The 20006-nt window shown below is 40.0% G+C and overlaps 3 protein-coding genes across 11 annotated transcripts in view; 2 read left to right on the forward strand and 1 right to left on the reverse strand.

The window, feature by feature from the left end:
* Positions 1-1363: 1363 nt before the first annotated feature.
* On the reverse strand, positions 1364-3119 carry LOC129720450 (uncharacterized). The gene is made up of 2 exons (XM_055671935.1): positions 1437-3119; positions 1364-1375 (listed from the first exon to the last, which is right to left on the reverse strand). Exons 1-2 carry the CDS (start codon positions 3117-3119, stop codon positions 1364-1366), a joined length of 1695 nt encoding a protein of 564 aa, XP_055527910.1.
* A 4211-nt stretch (positions 3120-7330) lies between these two features.
* LOC129720451 (uncharacterized) lies at positions 7331-10153 on the forward strand. The gene has a single exon (XM_055671936.1). It carries the CDS (start codon positions 7331-7333, stop codon positions 10151-10153), a length of 2823 nt encoding a protein of 940 aa, XP_055527911.1.
* Positions 10154-10965: 812 nt separating this feature from the next.
* The window catches only part of LOC129721563 (spondin-1), a 61431-nt gene continuing 52390 nt past the window's right edge, over positions 10966-20006 (forward strand). The window contains exon 1 of one of the 9 annotated variants that reach the window (XM_055674279.1): positions 10966-11099. The gene's annotated coding sequence lies outside the window, so the exon portion shown is untranslated. Of the gene's footprint in view, positions 11121-12019; positions 12123-20006 lie in introns of those variants that run through there. The other 8 variants (XM_055674278.1, XM_055674281.1, XM_055674280.1 and 5 more) reach the window with 8 other exon arrangements.

Here is a 20006-nt window from a genome sequence, read left to right on the forward strand (position 1 = left end):
TCCTCGGGGAAACTATATTTAAATAAGTCAACTATTTTAACAATTTTCATTTGTACGTACATTGCCTACTTACAAGTTCTAGTTTTGTTTCGCGTCCTACGGTTTTTTAAAACATATAACTGTGTGTTCTGTATCGTTCGATAGTGACATTGGTGGATTGGCTAAATTCGGAAAATTATTATTTTAAATGTGTCATTTTTAGCTTAGGTTTAAAGTTTCTTACTATTTCGGTGTTTAAATTTAAAAAAAAAAACTGTGATTGTGGCGTTTGCGTACTCTATGGTGGATTTATGCTACTATGGAATGGTATCTTGGTTATTGAAAGTTTGGCTATTGCTATTCGAGCTAATTTTAGAGGGAGATGGGCTATTGTTTGTTATACCAGTCAAAAGAGAGGCATAGGCTGTATTTAGTCCGGCAATGTCTGTTCTCTTATTGACGGCTTGTTGTGTGGTGTATATATGGCACATCTCAAGGAATGGAAGTGTGTTGGGGGTTCTACTACGGTCAAGGATGGTAGTGTTGTCTAGGTTGAATCTGTGTCCGAAATCAACACAGTGCTGTATGAGAGCTGTTTTCTCTCTCATCTCGTCTATTGTTGTTGTTGTGTGGGTACCAGCGATAATCTCGTCTATGCGTTTGATATTAGATTTGTGACTCAATAGCCTTGTGTTCAGTTTGTTGTTCGTCATGCCAATGTAGCAACTGCTACAGTCACTACAGGGTATTTTGTAAACTACACTATGGTTGTCTGTTTTTCTGAGTGGATCTTTGAGTTTCGAGAGAAATTGGTTGACTGTGTGTGTTTGTCTGCATGCTATGTGGTATTGTGGATAGTCATGTTTGAGCATTTTAGCCAGTCGTTCTGTTAGCAATGGGACGTACGGGACCGAACGGTACAGCTTTACCTGTTGTGTGCTACTGGAATGATCTTGAGGCTGTTGCTGGATATGCTGTTTGGTTGCTGATGGCTGCATGATGTTCTCGCTGGTTTGTTCTTGCCTCGGACTGGATTGCGGGATTCCGTTTTTGGCTGGCTGCGATGTTGGTGTTTCATGTTGGCTGTTGGTTTGTGGATTCTGCTGCACCGGAGGTGGTGATGGTACTATAAGTGGTGGTGGCGAAGGTGAAATGTGTGCTGGCGTGTAGTTGACATTGGATCCCCATCTGCTATTCGTCTTCGAAATTTGTTTCTGGATAAGTCTGTTTATTAATGTTTTCGGGTAGTTGTTGTTATGTAAGTGCTGATGTATCGTTTTTGTTTGATGTTGTATGCTGCTATGCCGTGAGAGCGCCATGACCCGGTAAATGAAGTTCGCCGCAACGTTAACTTTTTGCTGCATTTTGTGGCATGAATGGTAGTTTAGCATTCTTCCTGACGCGATTGGTTTGGTATACCATTCCGTCGTAAGGTGCTGATTTTCTTGTCTAATCACGATCATGTCTAAAAAGGGTAGCTTTCCTTCTTTTTCCACCTCAACCGTGAACTGTAACCTCGGTTCCTGTCTGTTAAACACATCCAACACCTTAGGTACCATGTCTTTTGGCACCGCCAGGAAAAGATCGTCCACATATTTACGGATTATGGAGACGGTGAATGGCAGTTCAGTTAGTGCCCTGTCTATAACCGAATCTAGCGCTATGTCCGCCAATATTGGTGAAAGAGGGCTTCCCATTGTGGTACCGTAAATCTGTTTGAACTGTTGATTTTTGTACTGGAAGTAACTGGATTCCATACAGAAACTAATAGCTCCCAGAAACAAATCTAGGTTGATTTTTGTGTCAACTTCTCTCCACCGCTCAATTATCATCCTGGTGACCAATTCCCTCGGAACATTCGTAAACAGTGATACCACATCCAGAGAAAGTATAATATGGTCCTCTGGCAAGATCACCTTGTTTATCTCGTCACAGAATTCAAACGAGCTGTGGGTGCTGTACGTGCTTTTGATCGAGCCTGCTAAAATGTTCGCAAAGAATTTTGACAGTCTGTAAGTGGGGGCGGTTATGTTGGGGATTACTGGGCGTAGGGGGAGATTTTCTTTATGAGCTTTTGGTTGACCATAGATGCGTGGACATACGGAATTATTAACAGTGAGGTGTTTGGCAGTTGTGTAGTCGATCAGCTTTAAATTTTTTAATCTGTTTACCAGGTTATTGTTCGTTTTTTGAATTCCACTCGTTGGATCCCTGGTTAGTTTTGCGTACGTTCCTTCGTCGCCCACCAATGCTAGCATTTTCTCTTCATACATTTTCTTTTCCATAATAACCGTCCGTTTTCCTTTATCCGACGAAAGAATGCATAAGTCTGGGTGTGACCGAAGGAAATTTTTCGTCTCTCTGATGGAAGAATTGCAAAAGGCCACCGTAGGGTCACGTGTATCGATCTGCGAGTGGAAGCCATGGACATAGTTTTGTATTATGTTGATGGCTCTGCAACGATTCTCGTCTTGAGTTCGTTTGTCGGCGTGTGTTCTAATAATTTCTTCTATATCGGCCAGTACATGAAACATCGGAATTTGGTTGACATTTGTCGGCGTTAATGCAAATTTTGGACCGAGACTCAGCAGGGTTAGAGTCTGCGCTGGGACTTGAACCTTTGTAGCGTTGAAAATCGCTTTATCGTTGGTTGTTAACGCTCCTGGTGCCGTTAGTGTTCGGGCTAGTATATCGCTCAGCTTTTTATGTGCGGTTTTGGTTCGTTTCGTCATTTTAGTTCGGAACGACATAGCTTGCGTTTGCAAAAAGTTTCGACTGATGTTTTCGTTTGTTATGCTCGATAGTGATGGACCCACTTGTTCCATTATCCCTTTTAACTTCTTGATTTTGTTGAAAACTTGCTTTATCTCAATATTCAGTATCGCTTTCTTGAATTTTTTAACACATCTGTCTAGCTTTGCTAGGCATGTTTCATTTTTTGCGATCATCTCATGCAGGCATTTCAGGGACTGTACTATGTGCTGGGGAAACATACCTCGTCTTCTGCAGTTGATTAGGAACGACTTTCGGCTTTGCATGTTTGCTAGCTTAGAATTCGCAATGGCGTAGCTTTTGAACTTATTGAGCACAGATTCACCATAGCATTCGGTTATGTATTTGTAAAAACTACCATCGGCCATGTTCATTGATATGTATTTGGAGTCGACCGTGTATTGATATCGGGGTTTTTTCTTCGGCTCAGCGGTCTTGTAATTTGAAAACAGCTATTCAATTTTGTCCTACGTTTCGACACCGATTGGTATCTTCCTCGGGGAAACTATATTTAAATAAGTCAACTATTTTAACAATTTTCATTTGTACGTACATTGCCTACTTACAAGTTCTAGTTTTGTTTCGCGTCCTACGGTTTTTTAAAACATATAACTGTGTGTTCTGTATCGTTCGATAGTGACATTGGTGGATTGGCTAAATTCGGAAAATTATTATTTTAAATGTGTCATTTTTAGCTTAGGTTTAAAGTTTCTTACTATTTCGGTGTTTAAATTTAAAAAAAAACTGTGATTGTGGCGTTTGCGTACTCTATGGTGGATTTATGCTACTATGGAATGGTATCTTGGTTATTGAAAGTTTGGCTATTGTTATTCGAGCTAATTTTAGAGGGAGATGGGCTATTGTTTGTTATACCAGTCAAAAGAGAGGCATAGGCTGTATTTAGTCCGGCAATGTCTGTTCTCTTATTGACGGCTTGTTGTGTGGTGTATATATGGCACATCTCAAGGAATGGAAGTGTGTTGGGGGTTCTACTACGGTCAAGGATGGTAGTGTTGTCTAGGTTGAATCTGTGTCCGAAATCAACACAGTGCTGTATGAGAGCTGTTTTCTCTCTCATCTCGTCTATTGTTGTTGTTGTGTGGGTACCAGCGATAATCTCGTCTATGCGTTTGATATTAGATTTGTGACTCAATAGCCTTGTGTTCAGTTTGTTGTTCGTCATGCCAATGTAGCAACTGCTACAGTCACTACAGGGTATTTTGTAAACTACACTATGGTTGTCTGTTTTTCTGAGTGGATCTTTGAGTTTCGAGAGAAATTGGTTGACTGTGTGTGTTTGTCTGCATGCTATGTGGTATTGTGGATAGTCATGTTTGAGCATTTTAGCCAGTCGTTCTGTTAGCAATGGGACGTACGGGACCGAACGGTACAGCTTTACCTGTTGTGTGCTACTGGAATGATCTTGAGGCTGTTGCTGGATATGCTGTTTGGTTGCTGATGGCTGCATGATGTTCTCGCTGGTTTGTTCTTGCCTTGGACTGGATTGCGGGATTCCGTTTTTGGCTGGCTGCGATGTTGGTGTTTCATGTTGGCTGTTGGTTTGTGGATTCTGCTGCACCGGAGGTGGTGATGGTACTATAAGTGGTGGTGGCGAAGGTGAAATGTGTGCTGGCGTGTAGTTGACATTGGATCCCCATCTGCTATTCGTCTTCGAAATTTGTTTCTGGATAAGTCTGTTTATTAATGTTTTCGGGTAGTTGTTGTTATGTAAGTGCTGATGTATCGTTTTTGTTTGATGTTGTATGCTGCTATGCCGTGAGAGCGCCATGACCCGGTAAATGAAGTTCGCCGCAACGTTAACTTTTTGCTGCATTTTGTGGCATGAATGGTAGTTTAGCATTCTTCCTGACGCGATTGGTTTGGTATACCATTCCGTCGTAAGGTGCTGATTTTCTTGTCTAATCACGATCATGTCTAAAAAGGGTAGCTTTCCTTCTTTTTCCACCTCAACCGTGAACTGTAACCTCGGTTCCTGTCTGTTAAACACATCCAACACCTTAGGTACCATGTCTTTTGGCACCTCCAGGAAAAGATCGTCCACATATTTACGGATTATGGGGACGGTGAATGGCAGTTCAGTTAGTGCCCTGTCTATAACCGAATCTAGCGCTATGTCCGCCAATATTGGTGAAAGAGGGCTTCCCATTGTGGTACCGTAAATCTGTTTGAACTGTTGATTTTTGTACTGGAAGTAACTGGATTCCATACAGAAACTAATAGCCTCCAGAAACAAATCTAGGTTGATTTTTGTGTCAACTTCTCTCCACCGCTCAATTATCATCCTGGTGACCAATTCCCTCGGAACATTCGTAAACAGTGATACCACATCCAGAGAAAGTATAATATGGTCCTCTGGCAAGATCACCTTGTTTATCTCGTCACAGAATTCAAACGAGCTGTGGGTGCTGTACGTGCTTTTGATCGAGCCTGCTAAAATGTTCGCAAAGAATTTTGACAGTCTGTAAGTGGGGGCGGTTATGTTGGGGATTACTGGGCGTAGGGGGAGATTTTCTTTATGAGCTTTTGGTTGACCATAGATGCGTGGACATACGGAATTATTAACAGTGAGGTGTTTGGCAGTTGTGTAGTCGATCAGCTTTAAATTTTTTAATCTGTTTACCAGGTTATTGTTCGTTTTTTGAATTCCACTCGTTGGATCCCTGGTTAGTTTTGCGTACGTTCCTTCGTCGCCCACCAATGCTAGCATTTTCTCTTCATACATTTTCTTTTCCATAATAACCGTCCGTTTTCCTTTATCCGACGAAAGAATGCATAAGTCTGGGTGTGACCGAAGGAAATTTTTCGTCTCTCTGATGGAAGAATTGCAAAAGGCCACCGTAGGGTCACGTGTATCGATCTGCGAGTGGAAGCCGGTGGAAGGCGGTGCCAAAAGACATGGTACCTAAGGTGTTGGATGTGTTTAACAGACAGGAACCGAGGTTACAGTTCACGGTTGAGGTGGAAAAAGAAGGAAAGCTACCCTTTTTAGACATGATCGTGATTAGACAAGAAAATCAGCACCTTACGACGGAATGGTATACCAAACCAATCGCGTCAGGAAGAATGCTAAACTACCATTCATGCCACAAAATGCAGCAAAAAGTTAACGTTGCGGCGAACTTCATTTACCGGGTCATGGCGCTCTCACGGCATAGCAGCATACAACATCAAACAAAAACGATACATCAGCACTTACATAACAACAACTACCCGAAAACATTAATAAACAGACTTATCCAGAAACAAATTTCGAAGACGAATAGCAGATGGGGATCCAATGTCAACTACACGCCAGCACACATTTCACCTTCGCCACCACCACTTATAGTACCATCACCACCTCCGGTGCAGCAGAATCCACAAACCAACAGCCAACATGAAACACCAACATCGCAGCCAGCCAAAAACGGAATCCCGCAATCCAGTCCAAGGCAAGAACAAACCAGCGAGAACATCATGCAGCCATCAGCAACCAAACAGCATATCCAGCAACAGCCTCAAGATCATTCCAGTAGCACACAACAGGTAAAGCTGTACCGTTCGGTCCCGTACGTCCCATTGCTAACAGAACGACTGGCTAAAATGCTCAAACATGACTATCCACAATACCACATAGCATGCAGACAAACACACACAGTCAACCAATTTCTCTCGAAACTCAAAGATCCACTCAGAAAAACAGACAACCATAGTGTAGTTTACAAAATACCCTGTAGTGACTGTAGCAGTTGCTACATTGGCATGACGAACAACAAACTGAACACAAGGCTATTGAGTCACAAATCTAATATCAAACGCATAGACGAGATTATCGCTGGTACCCACACAACAACAACAATAGACGAGATGAGAGAGAAAACAGCTCTCATACAGCACTGTGTTGATTTCGGACACAGATTCAACCTAGACAACACTACCATCCTTGACCGTAGTAGAACCCCCAACACACTTCCATTCCTTGAGATGTGCCATATATACACCACACAACAAGCCGTCAATAAGAGAACAGACATTGCCGGACTAAATACAGCCTATGCCTCTCTTTTGACTGGTATAACAAACAATAGCCCATCTCCCTCTAAAATTAGCTCGAATAGCAATAGCCAAACTTTCAATAACCAAGATACCATTCCATAGTAGCATAAATCCACCATAGAGTACGCAAACGCCACAATCACAGTTTTTTTTTTTAAATTTAAACACCGAAATAGTAAGAAACTTTAAACCTAAGCTAAAAATGACACATTTAAAATAATAATTTTCCGAATTTAGCCAATCCACCAATGTCACTATCGAACGATACAGAACACACAGTTATATGTTTTAAAAAACCGTAGGACGCGAAACAAAACTAGAACTTGTAAGTAGGCAATGTACGTACAAATGAAAATTGTTAAAATAGTTGACTTATTTAAATATAGTTTCCCCGAGGAAGATACCAATCGGTGTCGAAACGTAGGACAAAATTGAATAGCTGTTTTCAAATTACAAGACCGCTGAGCCGAAGAAAAAACCCCGATATCAATACACGGTCGACTCCAAATACATATCAATGAACATGGCCGATGGTAGTTTTTACAAATACATAACCGAATGCTATGGTGAATCTGTGCTCAATAAGTTCAAAAGCTACGCCATTGCGAATTCTAAGCTAGCAAACATGCAAAGCCGAAAGTCGTTCCTAATCAACTGCAGAAGACGAGGTATGTTTCCCCAGCACATAGTACAGTCCCTGAAATGCCTGCATGAGATGATCGCAAAAAATGAAACATGCCTAGCAAAGCTAGACAGATGTGTTAAAAAATTCAAGAAAGCGATACTGAATATTGAGATAAAGCAAGCTTTCAACAAAATCAAGAAGTTAAAAGGGATAATGGAACAAGTGGGTCCATCACTATCGAGCATAACAAACGAAAACATCAGTCGAAACTTTTTGCAAACGCAAGCTATGTCGTTCCGAACTAAAATGACGAAACGAACCAAAACCGCACATAAAAAGCTGAGCGATATACTAGCCCGAACACTAACGGCACCAGGAGCGTTAACAACCAACGATAAAGCGATTTTCAACGCTACAAAGGTTCAAGTCCCAGCGCAGACTCTAACCCTGCTGAGTCTCGGTCCAAAATTTGCATTAACGCCGACAAATGTCAACCAAATTCCGATGTTTCATGTACTGGCCGATATAGAAGAAATTATTAGAACACACGCCGACAAACGAACTCAAGACGAGAATCGTTGCAGAGCCATCAACATAATACAAAACTATGTCCATGGCTTCCACTCGCAGATCGATACACGTGACCCTACGGTGGCCTTTTGCAATTCTTCCATCAGAGAGACGAAAAATTTCCTTCGGTCACACCCAGACTTATGCATTCTTTCGTCGGATAAAGGAAAACGGACGGTTATTATGGAAAAGAAAATGTATGAAGAGAAAATGCTAGCATTGGTGGGCGACGAAGGAACGTACGCAAAACTAACCAGGGATCCAACGAGTGGAATTCAAAAAACGAACAATAACCTGGTAAACAGATTAAAAAATTTAAAGCTGATCGACTACACAACTGCCAAACACCTCACTGTTAATAATTCCGTATGTCCACGCATCTATGGTCAACCAAAAGCTCATAAAGAAAATCTCCCCCTACGCCCAGTAATCCCCAACATAACCGCCCCCACTTACAGACTGTCAAAATTCTTTGCGAACATTTTAGCAGGCTCGATCAAAAGCACGTACAGCACCCACAGCTCGTTTGAATTCTGTGACGAGATAAACAAGGTGATCTTGCCAGAGGACCATATTATACTTTCTCTGGATGTGGTATCACTGTTTACGAATGTTCCGAGGGAATTGGTCACCAGGATGATAATTGAGCGGTGGAGAGAAGTTGACACAAAAATCAACCTAGATTTGTTTCTGGAGGCTATTAGTTTCTGTATGGAATCCAGTTACTTCCAGTACAAAAATCAACAGTTCAAACAGATTTACGGTACCACAATGGGAAGCCCTCTTTCACCAATATTGGCGGACATAGCGCTAGATTCGGTTATAGACAGGGCACTAACTGAACTGCCATTCACCGTCCCCATAATCCGTAAATATGTGGACGATCTTTTCCTGGCGGTGCCAAAAGACATGGTACCTAAGGTGTTGGATGTGTTTAACAGACAGGAACCGAGGTTACAGTTCACGGTTGAGGTGGAAAAAGAAGGAAAGCTACCCTTTTTAGACATGATCGTGATTAGACAAGAAAATCAGCACCTTACGACGGAATGGTATACCAAACCAATCGCGTCAGGAAGAATGCTAAACTACCATTCATGCCACAAAATGCAGCAAAAAGTTAACGTTGCGGCGAACTTCATTTACCGGGTCATGGCGCTCTCACGGCATAGCAGCATACAACATCAAACAAAAACGATACATCAGCACTTACATAACAACAACTACCCGAAAACATTAATAAACAGACTTATCCAGAAACAAATTTCGAAGACGAATAGCAGATGGGGATCCAATGTCAACTACACGCCAGCACACATTTCACCTTCGCCACCACCACTTATAGTACCATCACCACCTCCGGTGCAGCAGAATCCACAAACCAACAGCCAACATGAAACACCAACATCGCAGCCAGCCAAAAACGGAATCCCGCAATCCAGTCCAAGGCAAGAACAAACCAGCGAGAACATCATGCAGCCATCAGCAACCAAACAGCATATCCAGCAACAGCCTCAAGATCATTCCAGTTGCACACAACAGGTAAAGCTGTACCGTTCGGTCCCGTACGTCCCATTGCTAACAGAACGACTGGCTAAAATGCTCAAACATGACTATCCACAATACCACATAGCATGCAGACAAACACACACAGTCAACCAATTTCTCTCGAAACTCAAAGATCCACTCAGAAAAACAGACAACCATAGTGTAGTTTACAAAATACCCTGTAGTGACTGTAGCAGTTGCTACATTGGCATGACGAACAACAAACTGAACACAAGGCTATTGAGTCACAAATCTAATATCAAACGCATAGACGAGATTATCGCTGGTACCCACACAACAACAACAATAGACGAGATGAGAGAGAAAACAGCTCTCATACAGCACTGTGTTGATTTCGGACACAGATTCAACCTAGACAACACTACCATCCTTGACCGTAGTAGAACCCCCAACACACTTCCATTCCTTGAGATGTGCCATATATACACCACACAACAAGCCGTCAATAAGAGAACAGACATTGCCGGACTAAATACAGCCTATGCCTCTCTTTTGACTGGTATAACAAACAATAGCCCATCTCCCTCTAAAATTAGCTCGAATAGCAATAGCCAAACTTTCAATAACCAAGATACCATTCCATAGTAGCATAAATCCACCATAGAGTACGCAAACGCCACAATCACAGTTTTTTTTTTTTAAATTTAAACACCGAAATAGTAAGAAACTTTAAACCTAAGCTAAAAATGACACATTTAAAATAATAATTTTCCGAATTTAGCCAATCCACCAATGTCACTATCGAACGATACAGAACACACAGTTATATGTTTTAAAAAACCGTAGGACGCGAAACAAAACTAGAACTTGTAAGTAGGCAATGTACGTACAAATGAAAATTGTTAAAATAGTTGACTTATTTAAATATAGTTTCCCCGAGGAAGATACCAATCGGTGTCGAAACGTAGGACAAAATTGAATAGCTGTTTTCAAATTACAAGACCGCTGAGCCGAAGAAAAAACCCCGATAAAAATTAAAAACATAGAAACGTAAAAATATTGTTGGAAACGTTAAGTGAAACAAAATTCAAAAGAGTGCATCAGCGAAAAGATTAATTTAAGTAAAATAAACAATTGTTTAATAGGTAGTGACAATTACATTGATTAAAAAACAGGCCAGAAAAATATATAGACACCCAATCGCAATTACCACAGCGTCACCTTTTTTTCTTGGCCCACTGTCGGAGGAAAACATTCGCTTTCGGTTTGTACTTGGGTAGTTGGTCAAAAAATCAACTCCCCACCACCCAACCGGTCGGTTGTAATCAAAACAGAGAGACAGACCGGGTTTGCATTCGCTCCCTTATCGTCGTAATGCTCTGCTCTCTCGTTTCACGCTCAGCATCCGTGCATCATCGTTGGACAGAGAGATTTCATCGTGCGACCCGCGGAATTCTGTCTGGTGTAGCAAGATTCGCAATATTATTTCGCCACTAGCCGTTCGCATTATTCAGTTTATTTTTGACTGTCGAGCCGTTCGGACGCGAAACTCAGCAGAATCTAGAGGCAGCGGAAAAGTTGGTGATTTTAGGTGGTTGGTGGAGTCCTTGTCGTTAGTTGGGCTTTTATTTAAACTACGTCGGAAGATCTTTCGGTGTGGGGGTATACTTTAGAAAGGGTGGCAAACTGAACTTGAATGGTGAAATAATTTATTTGTTTGCGATGTTTGCAAAGAACCGGCAGTAATTGGATGAGCTTAAAGGGGATTTGGAAAGTGATTGGTGTGAATCGAATGCAACGCGAGCGATTGATGAATTAGTGATGAAAAGGAGAAGAAAAATGATCGTGATTTTATTTTATTGGTTACGCCGCACGATGGTTAAGCCGCGGTAATGGCACCAGTTATGAGAAAACCAATGAAATTAATTTCCCTGTGGTTTCTGGCGCGGTTTGTAAGCAAATGGGAATCTGATGAGCGGACGGAAATAGATGATTAACCATTCGTGATTCGAATGAAAGTGAAACTATTAGTGAACTAATGCTGGTTGCAAATTTATTGTATTCTTTTAAATCTGTCGGACCTATTGTGACTTATTATCTATGGATATGTCCTAGCATCAACTAGAAAAATAGAACATGTAGTAAATCCCAGCAGCGATGAAGTGTAACTAGTTTAAGCTCGAAAAAAAAAATATCCGGTATAAGGGACACCCCAACAGGGGTCAGAAAAAGCTCACTGGTTTGTCAGTCAGACTCATATCTTGTGCCGTACTACGTATTACTGATAACTATTGTACTAAGACGGCCGTTCGTTGTCAGCCAAAGTTGATTGCAGCTCTGCCATTTAGCGTAGGTCGTTTGCTGGCGAGAAGTGATTGACGAGGTCAGTCGCGAGATGCCGGGCAAGACTATTATAGTGCAAATAAACGGCTGGTTGATTGAGTACGAGTAACTGGTCAGCATTGCCCCCAACTGTCGAAACTGGATCGGCTGCACGTGATTCGAATTTATTCGCAGATTTCAATCGAGACAAATAAAGCGCGTTGGGACTCTGGTACTAGGTTACACATCTCTTTTAATCATTCTAACGACAGCTTAGAGGTTTTAATTCACTGTAAGTTGATGTGTTTTCAACATTATCATTCAGGGCAGTCACATTTTGCGCTTCTGTAGAACGAAATAGAAAACATTTTTTCTGATCTTGTAAGCTGCTTAACATAGTCTCGGACGGAAAAAACATAACAAACAAAACATAACAAGCCAGAGAAAATTAAAATTGAAAACTTCCAGTAGGGCTCCCACGCGTACATTATCCTATTAACGGGAATTGTTTTGATGAACACGTTCCGGAGATCAAATATGGGGCGCCACTCTATCATAGCCGTTTATGAAGTCTTTCCCTCGGAAGCTATAATTAACATTGACGAGATGACGAGTACGAGATTGTGGACAAAAAGTGCCAACTTTTGCTATCACCATTTATTTATTATGGTTGACGCTTAAACTTTTTTGGCCTGGCAAACATTCATCTCTCTATAATCATGCCATCCTTCAGGAAAACTTTGTGTAAAGCTGGAGTAAGCGACAGCCTGTTAGCTCAATAATTGAATGAAGCAACGAGTCGTTGTCTAGATAAATGAGTGAATACATCGATAGAGATTTTAATTAGAGTAAAAGATATTTTACTTTCGTTCAATTCGTGAAGGCAAGAAACAGAAAATTAAATCATCCCATTTTTGAATTCTTTAATTCAAGCTGAGTATGTTCTTTCATTCGGGTTCTTGCTATTGCACAGAAAGTTTGACTTGAGCCTGGTTTAAATGATGATCATTATAAATTTTTCTTCATTGAAAAGTTTCTCGGTCATTCGCTTTATTCTTTTTTGGGCGGTTTCAAAAAGATGAAATTTTTATGTTTACTCATCTCCACTGAAAGCCGTTGCAGCTCTTTCGAAAGTCCTGAGACTTATTTTCAAACAAGCAGTATATAATCTGATCTTTCTTTAAATTGGTATGAAATAGTCAAAATCAGCTCAGGTTGGTTGAAAATTTCTGCAAGAACAAAAAAAATGAGATCAATATATATAGAAAGTTGAGTTTTGAGCAACCAGCACTAAAATGAATGAGAAATAAAGTAATAAATAAAAGCACATCTTCTATTATGAGGTTAAACATAGTTTAAAAATTAGATCAACTGACTAAATATTAGAATTAGTATAGAGATTACAAAAAAAAAAAAAACAACTGAAGAGGGTAAATGGCAGAATTAAAAATTTTATATTATTTTTACCAAAAATTAAACTTGGTTTTCAATAACGTTACAATTGAAGCTTGCCTCAAACTTACTTCAATAACATATTTGTTGTGCAAGTAAAAGATATATGTAATGCTGGCTGTTGTTAGCATCTAAAAATTTGTGAAAAATATAATCACGTGATTACATACAGTGTAATGAAAGATTGAAGCCACTTCAAAATAATTTTCTATACGGAAACAAATACCGTAAAAACAAACCGCAAACTCAATTAAACTGTTTACTTGTTACAATCGACTAAACTTCATATTTTTATTATGCCTAGCAAATATTTGATATACATCAGGCATATTTGCAAGCTTAGTGGAGAGTGCATTTTCAATTTGCTACAATGTAAACAATACTGCCGCCATGATATTGATCATTGACCGGTTCCTGCACTTTCAGTAGTATTTATGCACTAGAATTGGAGCTGATGTTTACGAAATACAGATATAACGATCGACCACAAAAAGTGCGCATCAGCGTGCAGGCTGTTGCAACAACAAGATAGTGCTAAGCTTTCTATTATTCCAAGTTTCGAATGTTCTATAACGTTGGCTTTTATTCGTTAATGAAATCAAATTACAATCCATTTGACTATGGTTCGTGTTTGTGAAATTTGATACATTTCAAAAAGTACTTCACTCCACAAAATGTGCAGTATCATTCAACGACCTGGCAGCCGCACGCTGGGTGATAATGGGAAAGTTCCTGAACATCATGTTTTGCTAGACTTTCCTCTGGCGGACATGTGAGCTTAGTAGAGGAATTAGATAGCCGGCAGCGGCTGCGATTTCGCTTAATCGCCAAAGCCGGGATCCTCTAGCATACGTAGCTCTAGCTGACCTCATCAGTTCATTTGTTGTTTAGCTTAACGTTTTTTTCCGTTTGGTTTGGAAAAGTAGACTCCATGAGTGTAATCGGCCGCGCACTTCCAATTTGTATTTCAATGTCACTGTTAATCATACTATTTGATACTTCGCTGGTCGTTATGATAAGTGTGTGTGTCTGGCTCGCGTTGAGTGCAGGAAACATGCGATGTTTAAAATATAAAAGTCTCGCGAGTATTGTTTTCAAGAAGCGGAACAACGTGATTAGGGCGACTAATAAAAATAATATTGATAACAATTGGGTGTGACCGTAATTTTTCAACAAGCATTCATATCACTCGAATTACTTATTTGCGCATTCTAGCAATTGCGTTTTTATAGTTGGGTTTCCAAATCGTCTTTACCAGTGGCTTTTCAGATGGGTACCCCCATTATCAATTTAGTTCCTCAGTTTTGGCTAATGTCATCGTAAACTGTGTAAACATGGATTGTTAGAAATAAACCAAAAAAAACCTTCACGAACTTTGATTGGCAGAAAAAAAAGTTTCATCACACCCAGCGCACCCTGAAGCAACTTGCATTTGAAAGCGGAAGTTTGTATCGTCAAGTTTTTCCAGTCTGACTTTTCCGGTCTTTTCTAAAAAGGAAAAGTGATACCACGGATTAGCTATTACCGATGGTGGGTATCAAAGCAAAAAAAGGTTTGTCAGGATTTAATGGCTGGGGTGAAAGACAGCACAAATCCACTTTTTATTACACACAACAAACTTTTCAACAAGTTTTCTAATCTGTCTATCGGCGAGGAAAATCTTTGCAACAAGTTACGGTTCTTTCAACATAGACAAAATAACGATAGAATTTCAGTAACTGACGGTAAATAATCGTTCACACTGCCTTGAATGATAGGGATGCTTATTTTTAGGTAACACATAACGATAACGTTCACTATTAGGAACTATGCTCACACGTGCTTACATTTGAAGTTTTTGACACTCACACTTAATTTATCTCGGCAAACTTCCCAACAGCTGATTGAGCTATATTTCGACGAACATTCAGCAAATATATCGATCTACCGTAAACCAGCATGTATTGACATTTTGTTTGCCGAAATTCTTGAAAATTCTTTATTTTATTTAACATATTAAGCACATGTTGGGGAACATCAATAAATGACGTGGCATTCGTGAAGGGGTCCTGGTCAGCTGTACGGCGCAACTTGGTGGAGACGATCTCACAAGAGCGCTGGACGGCATTTATATCCATCTTCTGGATGAAATACCGGTTTCTCATGGTCAGCTGCTTGGTGTCCGTGGCCCGTCAAATATTAACTTCTTCAAGCACTCCTTCTGGTACATCTTCTGGTTGATGACTACACAGTTCTCAGAGATTCCTTCTTTTTTTTCGTCATGATACTCGCCGAACGGCCACTACCGAGTCTTCCGCTCGACATTCCGGGATGCCAGGATTCGGTAAACAGGGCTCACGGGCATATTTTCGTCCTAATTGTGGTATACTGTGAACTTTCTTTTTGATTTTCATGCCCAGCTTGTCTCGAGGTACGATACTGGCCTAACAAGCCAGTCGTCGTAGGTTCGACTCTCGGCTCGGAAGAGACTGTTGGTGTCAGTAGGACCGTAGCGCTAGCTCCGAACTTGTCCTGTAACACTTAACAGTTGGCTGTAAGAGAGCTTCGTAGCCGCAAGGTTACAGAGTCCGCTTTGATAAGCGAGTGGTCGTGGGTTCGAATCTTAGTAGAATCAGGTCATTTGGTTGTCAAAGGACTTTAACATGGGTTAATTCTCAGGCTCTCTACTACATACCCTTCCTTCAAGCTGAATTCTTTATAGTAACCTTGCTGACTTTCATCCTAACAAAAAAGTCCCTCTTATAATAAAACTGTTCTGAGTAACGTATAATAGTTCTCTTCAGGGAATTGTAATTATTACGCGGTCTTGGCTGGAGGAACGAGGTTTCGATAAGACTCGTTCCTCTTGACATAATAAGTCCCTCTTAGAATAAACCTGGTCAGAGAGGAACGTTAGGTGTAGCCTCAGCTCGGGCAATTGTAATTTGGCGATATTGGTAGGATAGAAAAGAGGCTCGGTATAGTAGAGCAGTAAGCTTGAAATGTGAGGGTAAACTCTCACACACAAGCACGGATATAAATAAAAAAAAAGCGTATCATTCACTTCAATAGTGATACTGCCAATAATATGAAGTGCGGAGTACAGAAAACACCTGGGCAATATCACATAGATCAAAATGTCTCTGGTCGCAGTGATGAGTCCACACAGAGAAAAAAAAAACAGTTGGCTGCGAAGTCTGTGTATAATGAACAGAAGGTCGAATTCCTAATCAGAATGTGGCACCAAGGCTTTGCTCTGCTTCGCCTTTCGAAAAACCGTACAACGCACTCGCGGAGTGTTTGTTTTTCGACGCCATCTTTGATCAAACTGACAGCATCCGAGCGTTAATAAACGAGTAGCCCATTTCTAGGAAACCTAGAGAACCATTCTCGCGGTGTGAAAAAATTCACACTCTTTACTTTTTTCACTGGAGGTATTGGAATCATTTATTACAAAAGTTCACATCGTTGGACCACTTAATTCTATTCCACTAACATCTCATCATTCTCATTTTGCTTTTCTCCTAGAAAGGTATAGCAATCACTTGCAAAACCGAAGATATAAAAATGCTCCAAAGGACCGAATGGCATATATCACTCAACTCTGTTCGACGAGCTGAGCATTTTCTGTATGTGTGTGTGTGAGTGTGTGTGCAGATTTTTATTTTCACTCACTTTTCTCAGAGCCGATTTTCATGCAATTAATTGCAAATGAAAGTTCTAATTGCCCCATAAGACCCTATCAAATTTCATTGTAATCGGATTTTTAGTTTAGATGTTATGTATCAAGATGTAAAAATCACGAAACATCATTATCCCAGAAACTAAGCAACCGATTTGAACAAAATTGATTTTAAATCAACGGGCTACCTCAAAATGTGATTCAAAAATGATGGAAAGAAACGTGTTCTGGAGACTGCTAAATCTCACTCATATTCTCAGAGATGGATGAACCGATTTTCATAAAATCAGTGTCAATGGAAGGTCTAGTTGCCCCATAAAATCCTATTGATTTGTTTTGCAATCGGACTATTTCTTTGCTTGTTATGTTTAAAAATGTGAAATCCAGCTATAAAAAGGATCATATTCCTTGGACTTACTCACTTTTCTCAGAGATGGTTGACCCGATTTCCACAAAATTAGTGTCAAATGAAAAGTCTAGCTGCCTCATAACACCCTATTGAATTTTACTGTAATCGGACTGTAACTTCGTCTGTAATGTACTGAAATGTGAAAATCACGAAACTTCATTATCTCAGAAACTACCCAACCAATTTGAACAATATTTGTATCTGATGAACGGGCTAGTTAAGCGCTAACTGATGAACAATGATTGAACACGTGGTTTCAAAGTTTGGCTGCCCTATACGTTCCCATTTCATTTGATTATAATCGAACTTAAGCAACCGTTATGTATTAAATTGTTAATAAAACAACAAAAGTCTATTATCTCAAAGATTACACGACTTATTTGAACATAACTAGTGTCATATAAACTTACAAATAACAAACTTCATAACAATTTGATATGTGGCTCAAAAAAAAAAAAGAAAAGAAATTCAAAGACTATTTAAAACTATACCTGCTTTGATCGATATTTGTGGTCTCAACATAATTTAAATGTGGTGTCGTACTATTTGAACGTTCTAAATTAATTGATTCCTTGCGATGTGTTTAAAGTCTGTAAATGGACGATGAATCGGCCATAGGATATGATTAAAGTCAAAAGACAAATCGTTTGAAATGATTGGTTTTACCGAAATGACAACATCCTCGACTTTTGGCTTCTGTGCATCGCCCTAATTCTGAATATATTCATATTGGGTGATATTCGGTCATTTTCAGCGGATTTTCTGGCATCAATCTGACACCAGAAATACGCATATTGGGAGATATTTAGTTATTTTAGTTGTTTTCCAGAAACTGAAAGTGGTCGTCTTTAAATTCAAAATGGTGTCCAGGGCCAAAGTTTGGTTTCTGTGCATCATCCCGATTACGGAAATATCCATATTGAGTATTATTCGGTCATTTTCGACTATTTCCTAGAAATTGCCATTTAGCAATTCAAAATGGTGCCTGAGGTCAATTGTCAGCTCATTGCATCATTCTTGTTCCAGAGATACTCATAATGGATGGTATTTGGTTATTTTAGACTGTTTTTCACAAACAGGAAATCGCCATCTTGGATTTCAAAATGGTATTTAAGATAATTTCTGGCCTCTGAGCGTCATTCTGATTGAAAAAACACCCATATTGTGTGTTAGGAACCGGAAGTCGCCAACCTAGAATCCAAAATGGGGTCTGTGGTCGATTTCAGCTGCTGTGTATCGTTCTAGAACCGGAGATACTCATGTTAGACGGAAATCGGCCATTTTTGGCTGTTTTCCAGAAACCAGAAGTTGCCATCCCACAGTTCATAGTGGTGTCTGAGGTCAATTTTTAGCTTCTTGCAACATTCTGGCTCCGGAGATACTCATATTGTGTGGTATTTGGTCACTTTCTGTCATCTGGGCGTAATTATGGTTCCGAAAACATTCACATTGAATGGTATTTGGTCATTTCCGGCTGTTTACTAGACACCGGAAGTCACCATCTTAAAATTCAAGGTTGTATCTATGATCAATTTTCAGCTTCTGTGCATCTTTCTGGTTCCGGAGATACTCATATTTAATGGGAATCGTCCATTTCAGACTGTTTTCCAGAAACCGGAAGTTGTCATCTTATAATTCAATATGTTGTCTGAAGTCGGTTTGTGGCTTCAGTGCATCATTACGATGATGGAAATACCCATATTGGGTGGTATTTGGTCGTTTTCCGCAGTTTTTCCGAAACCGGAAGTCGCCATTTTGGATTTCATAATGGCATTTGGAGACAATTTCTGGACTTTGAACGTCATACTGGTTAAAGAAACACCCATATTTGGTCATTTTCAGCTGTTTTTCAGAAACCGGAAGGAACGTTTCCAGCGAAATCCAGCCTGTTCGAAAAGAAAAATGGCTTGTGAAATGAACATGAGCCATACTTCCATACTTCCATGCAAAATGTTATCAAAAAAGACCTTGGATATTCAGCTTTTAAGAAGCAGAAAATTCACGGATTATTTCGTAAAAATATTACCGGCAGGGTTGCGAGATCTTGGTTGCTGCTGATCACAACATTATTTTTTCGGACGAAAGTTGTTTACTCTAGAGGCAACTTTGAACAAGCAAAATGACCGTGTCTTTGGAGCGTGTGTTTGTGACATACCAGCCAATGAAAGAGCAGTCGAGAGATATCAAAATGCGTCAGCTGTGATGGTTTGGGAAGGTATATCGACAAAAAGGGAAATTATCATAGCTATTCATTGATAGGGGCGTAAAAATAAGCAAGGAGAACTACTTGCAATACGTTATCAAAGACCATTTGCATCCTTGCGCTAAAATGATTTTTGGAAAAGACAGTTTTTGCTTTCAACAGGATTCAGTCGCTTGACGCATAAGGCATTGATCGTTCAGAAATGGTGTTAGCAGAAATTGCCTTGCTTCATCAGTTCATCTAAATGACCTGCATCGTCACAGGTTCTGAACCCACTAGTCTTGGACGACGTTGGGCATTTGAGTTTGGACACATTGAAAAAACGTTTGGTGAAGATTTGGGACGAAATGCTGAACACTGCAATTTTTTATTCACATTTTTGATATTTTAGAAAAGATTTTTTGCCATTTCAGATTAATATGAAATATGCTTATAGTTCATTATTCCGTAT

Source organism: Wyeomyia smithii, chromosome 2 (genome assembly GCF_029784165.1).
Source record: "Wyeomyia smithii strain HCP4-BCI-WySm-NY-G18 chromosome 2, ASM2978416v1, whole genome shotgun sequence".
NCBI classification, from domain to species: domain Eukaryota; kingdom Metazoa; phylum Arthropoda; class Insecta; order Diptera; family Culicidae; genus Wyeomyia; species Wyeomyia smithii.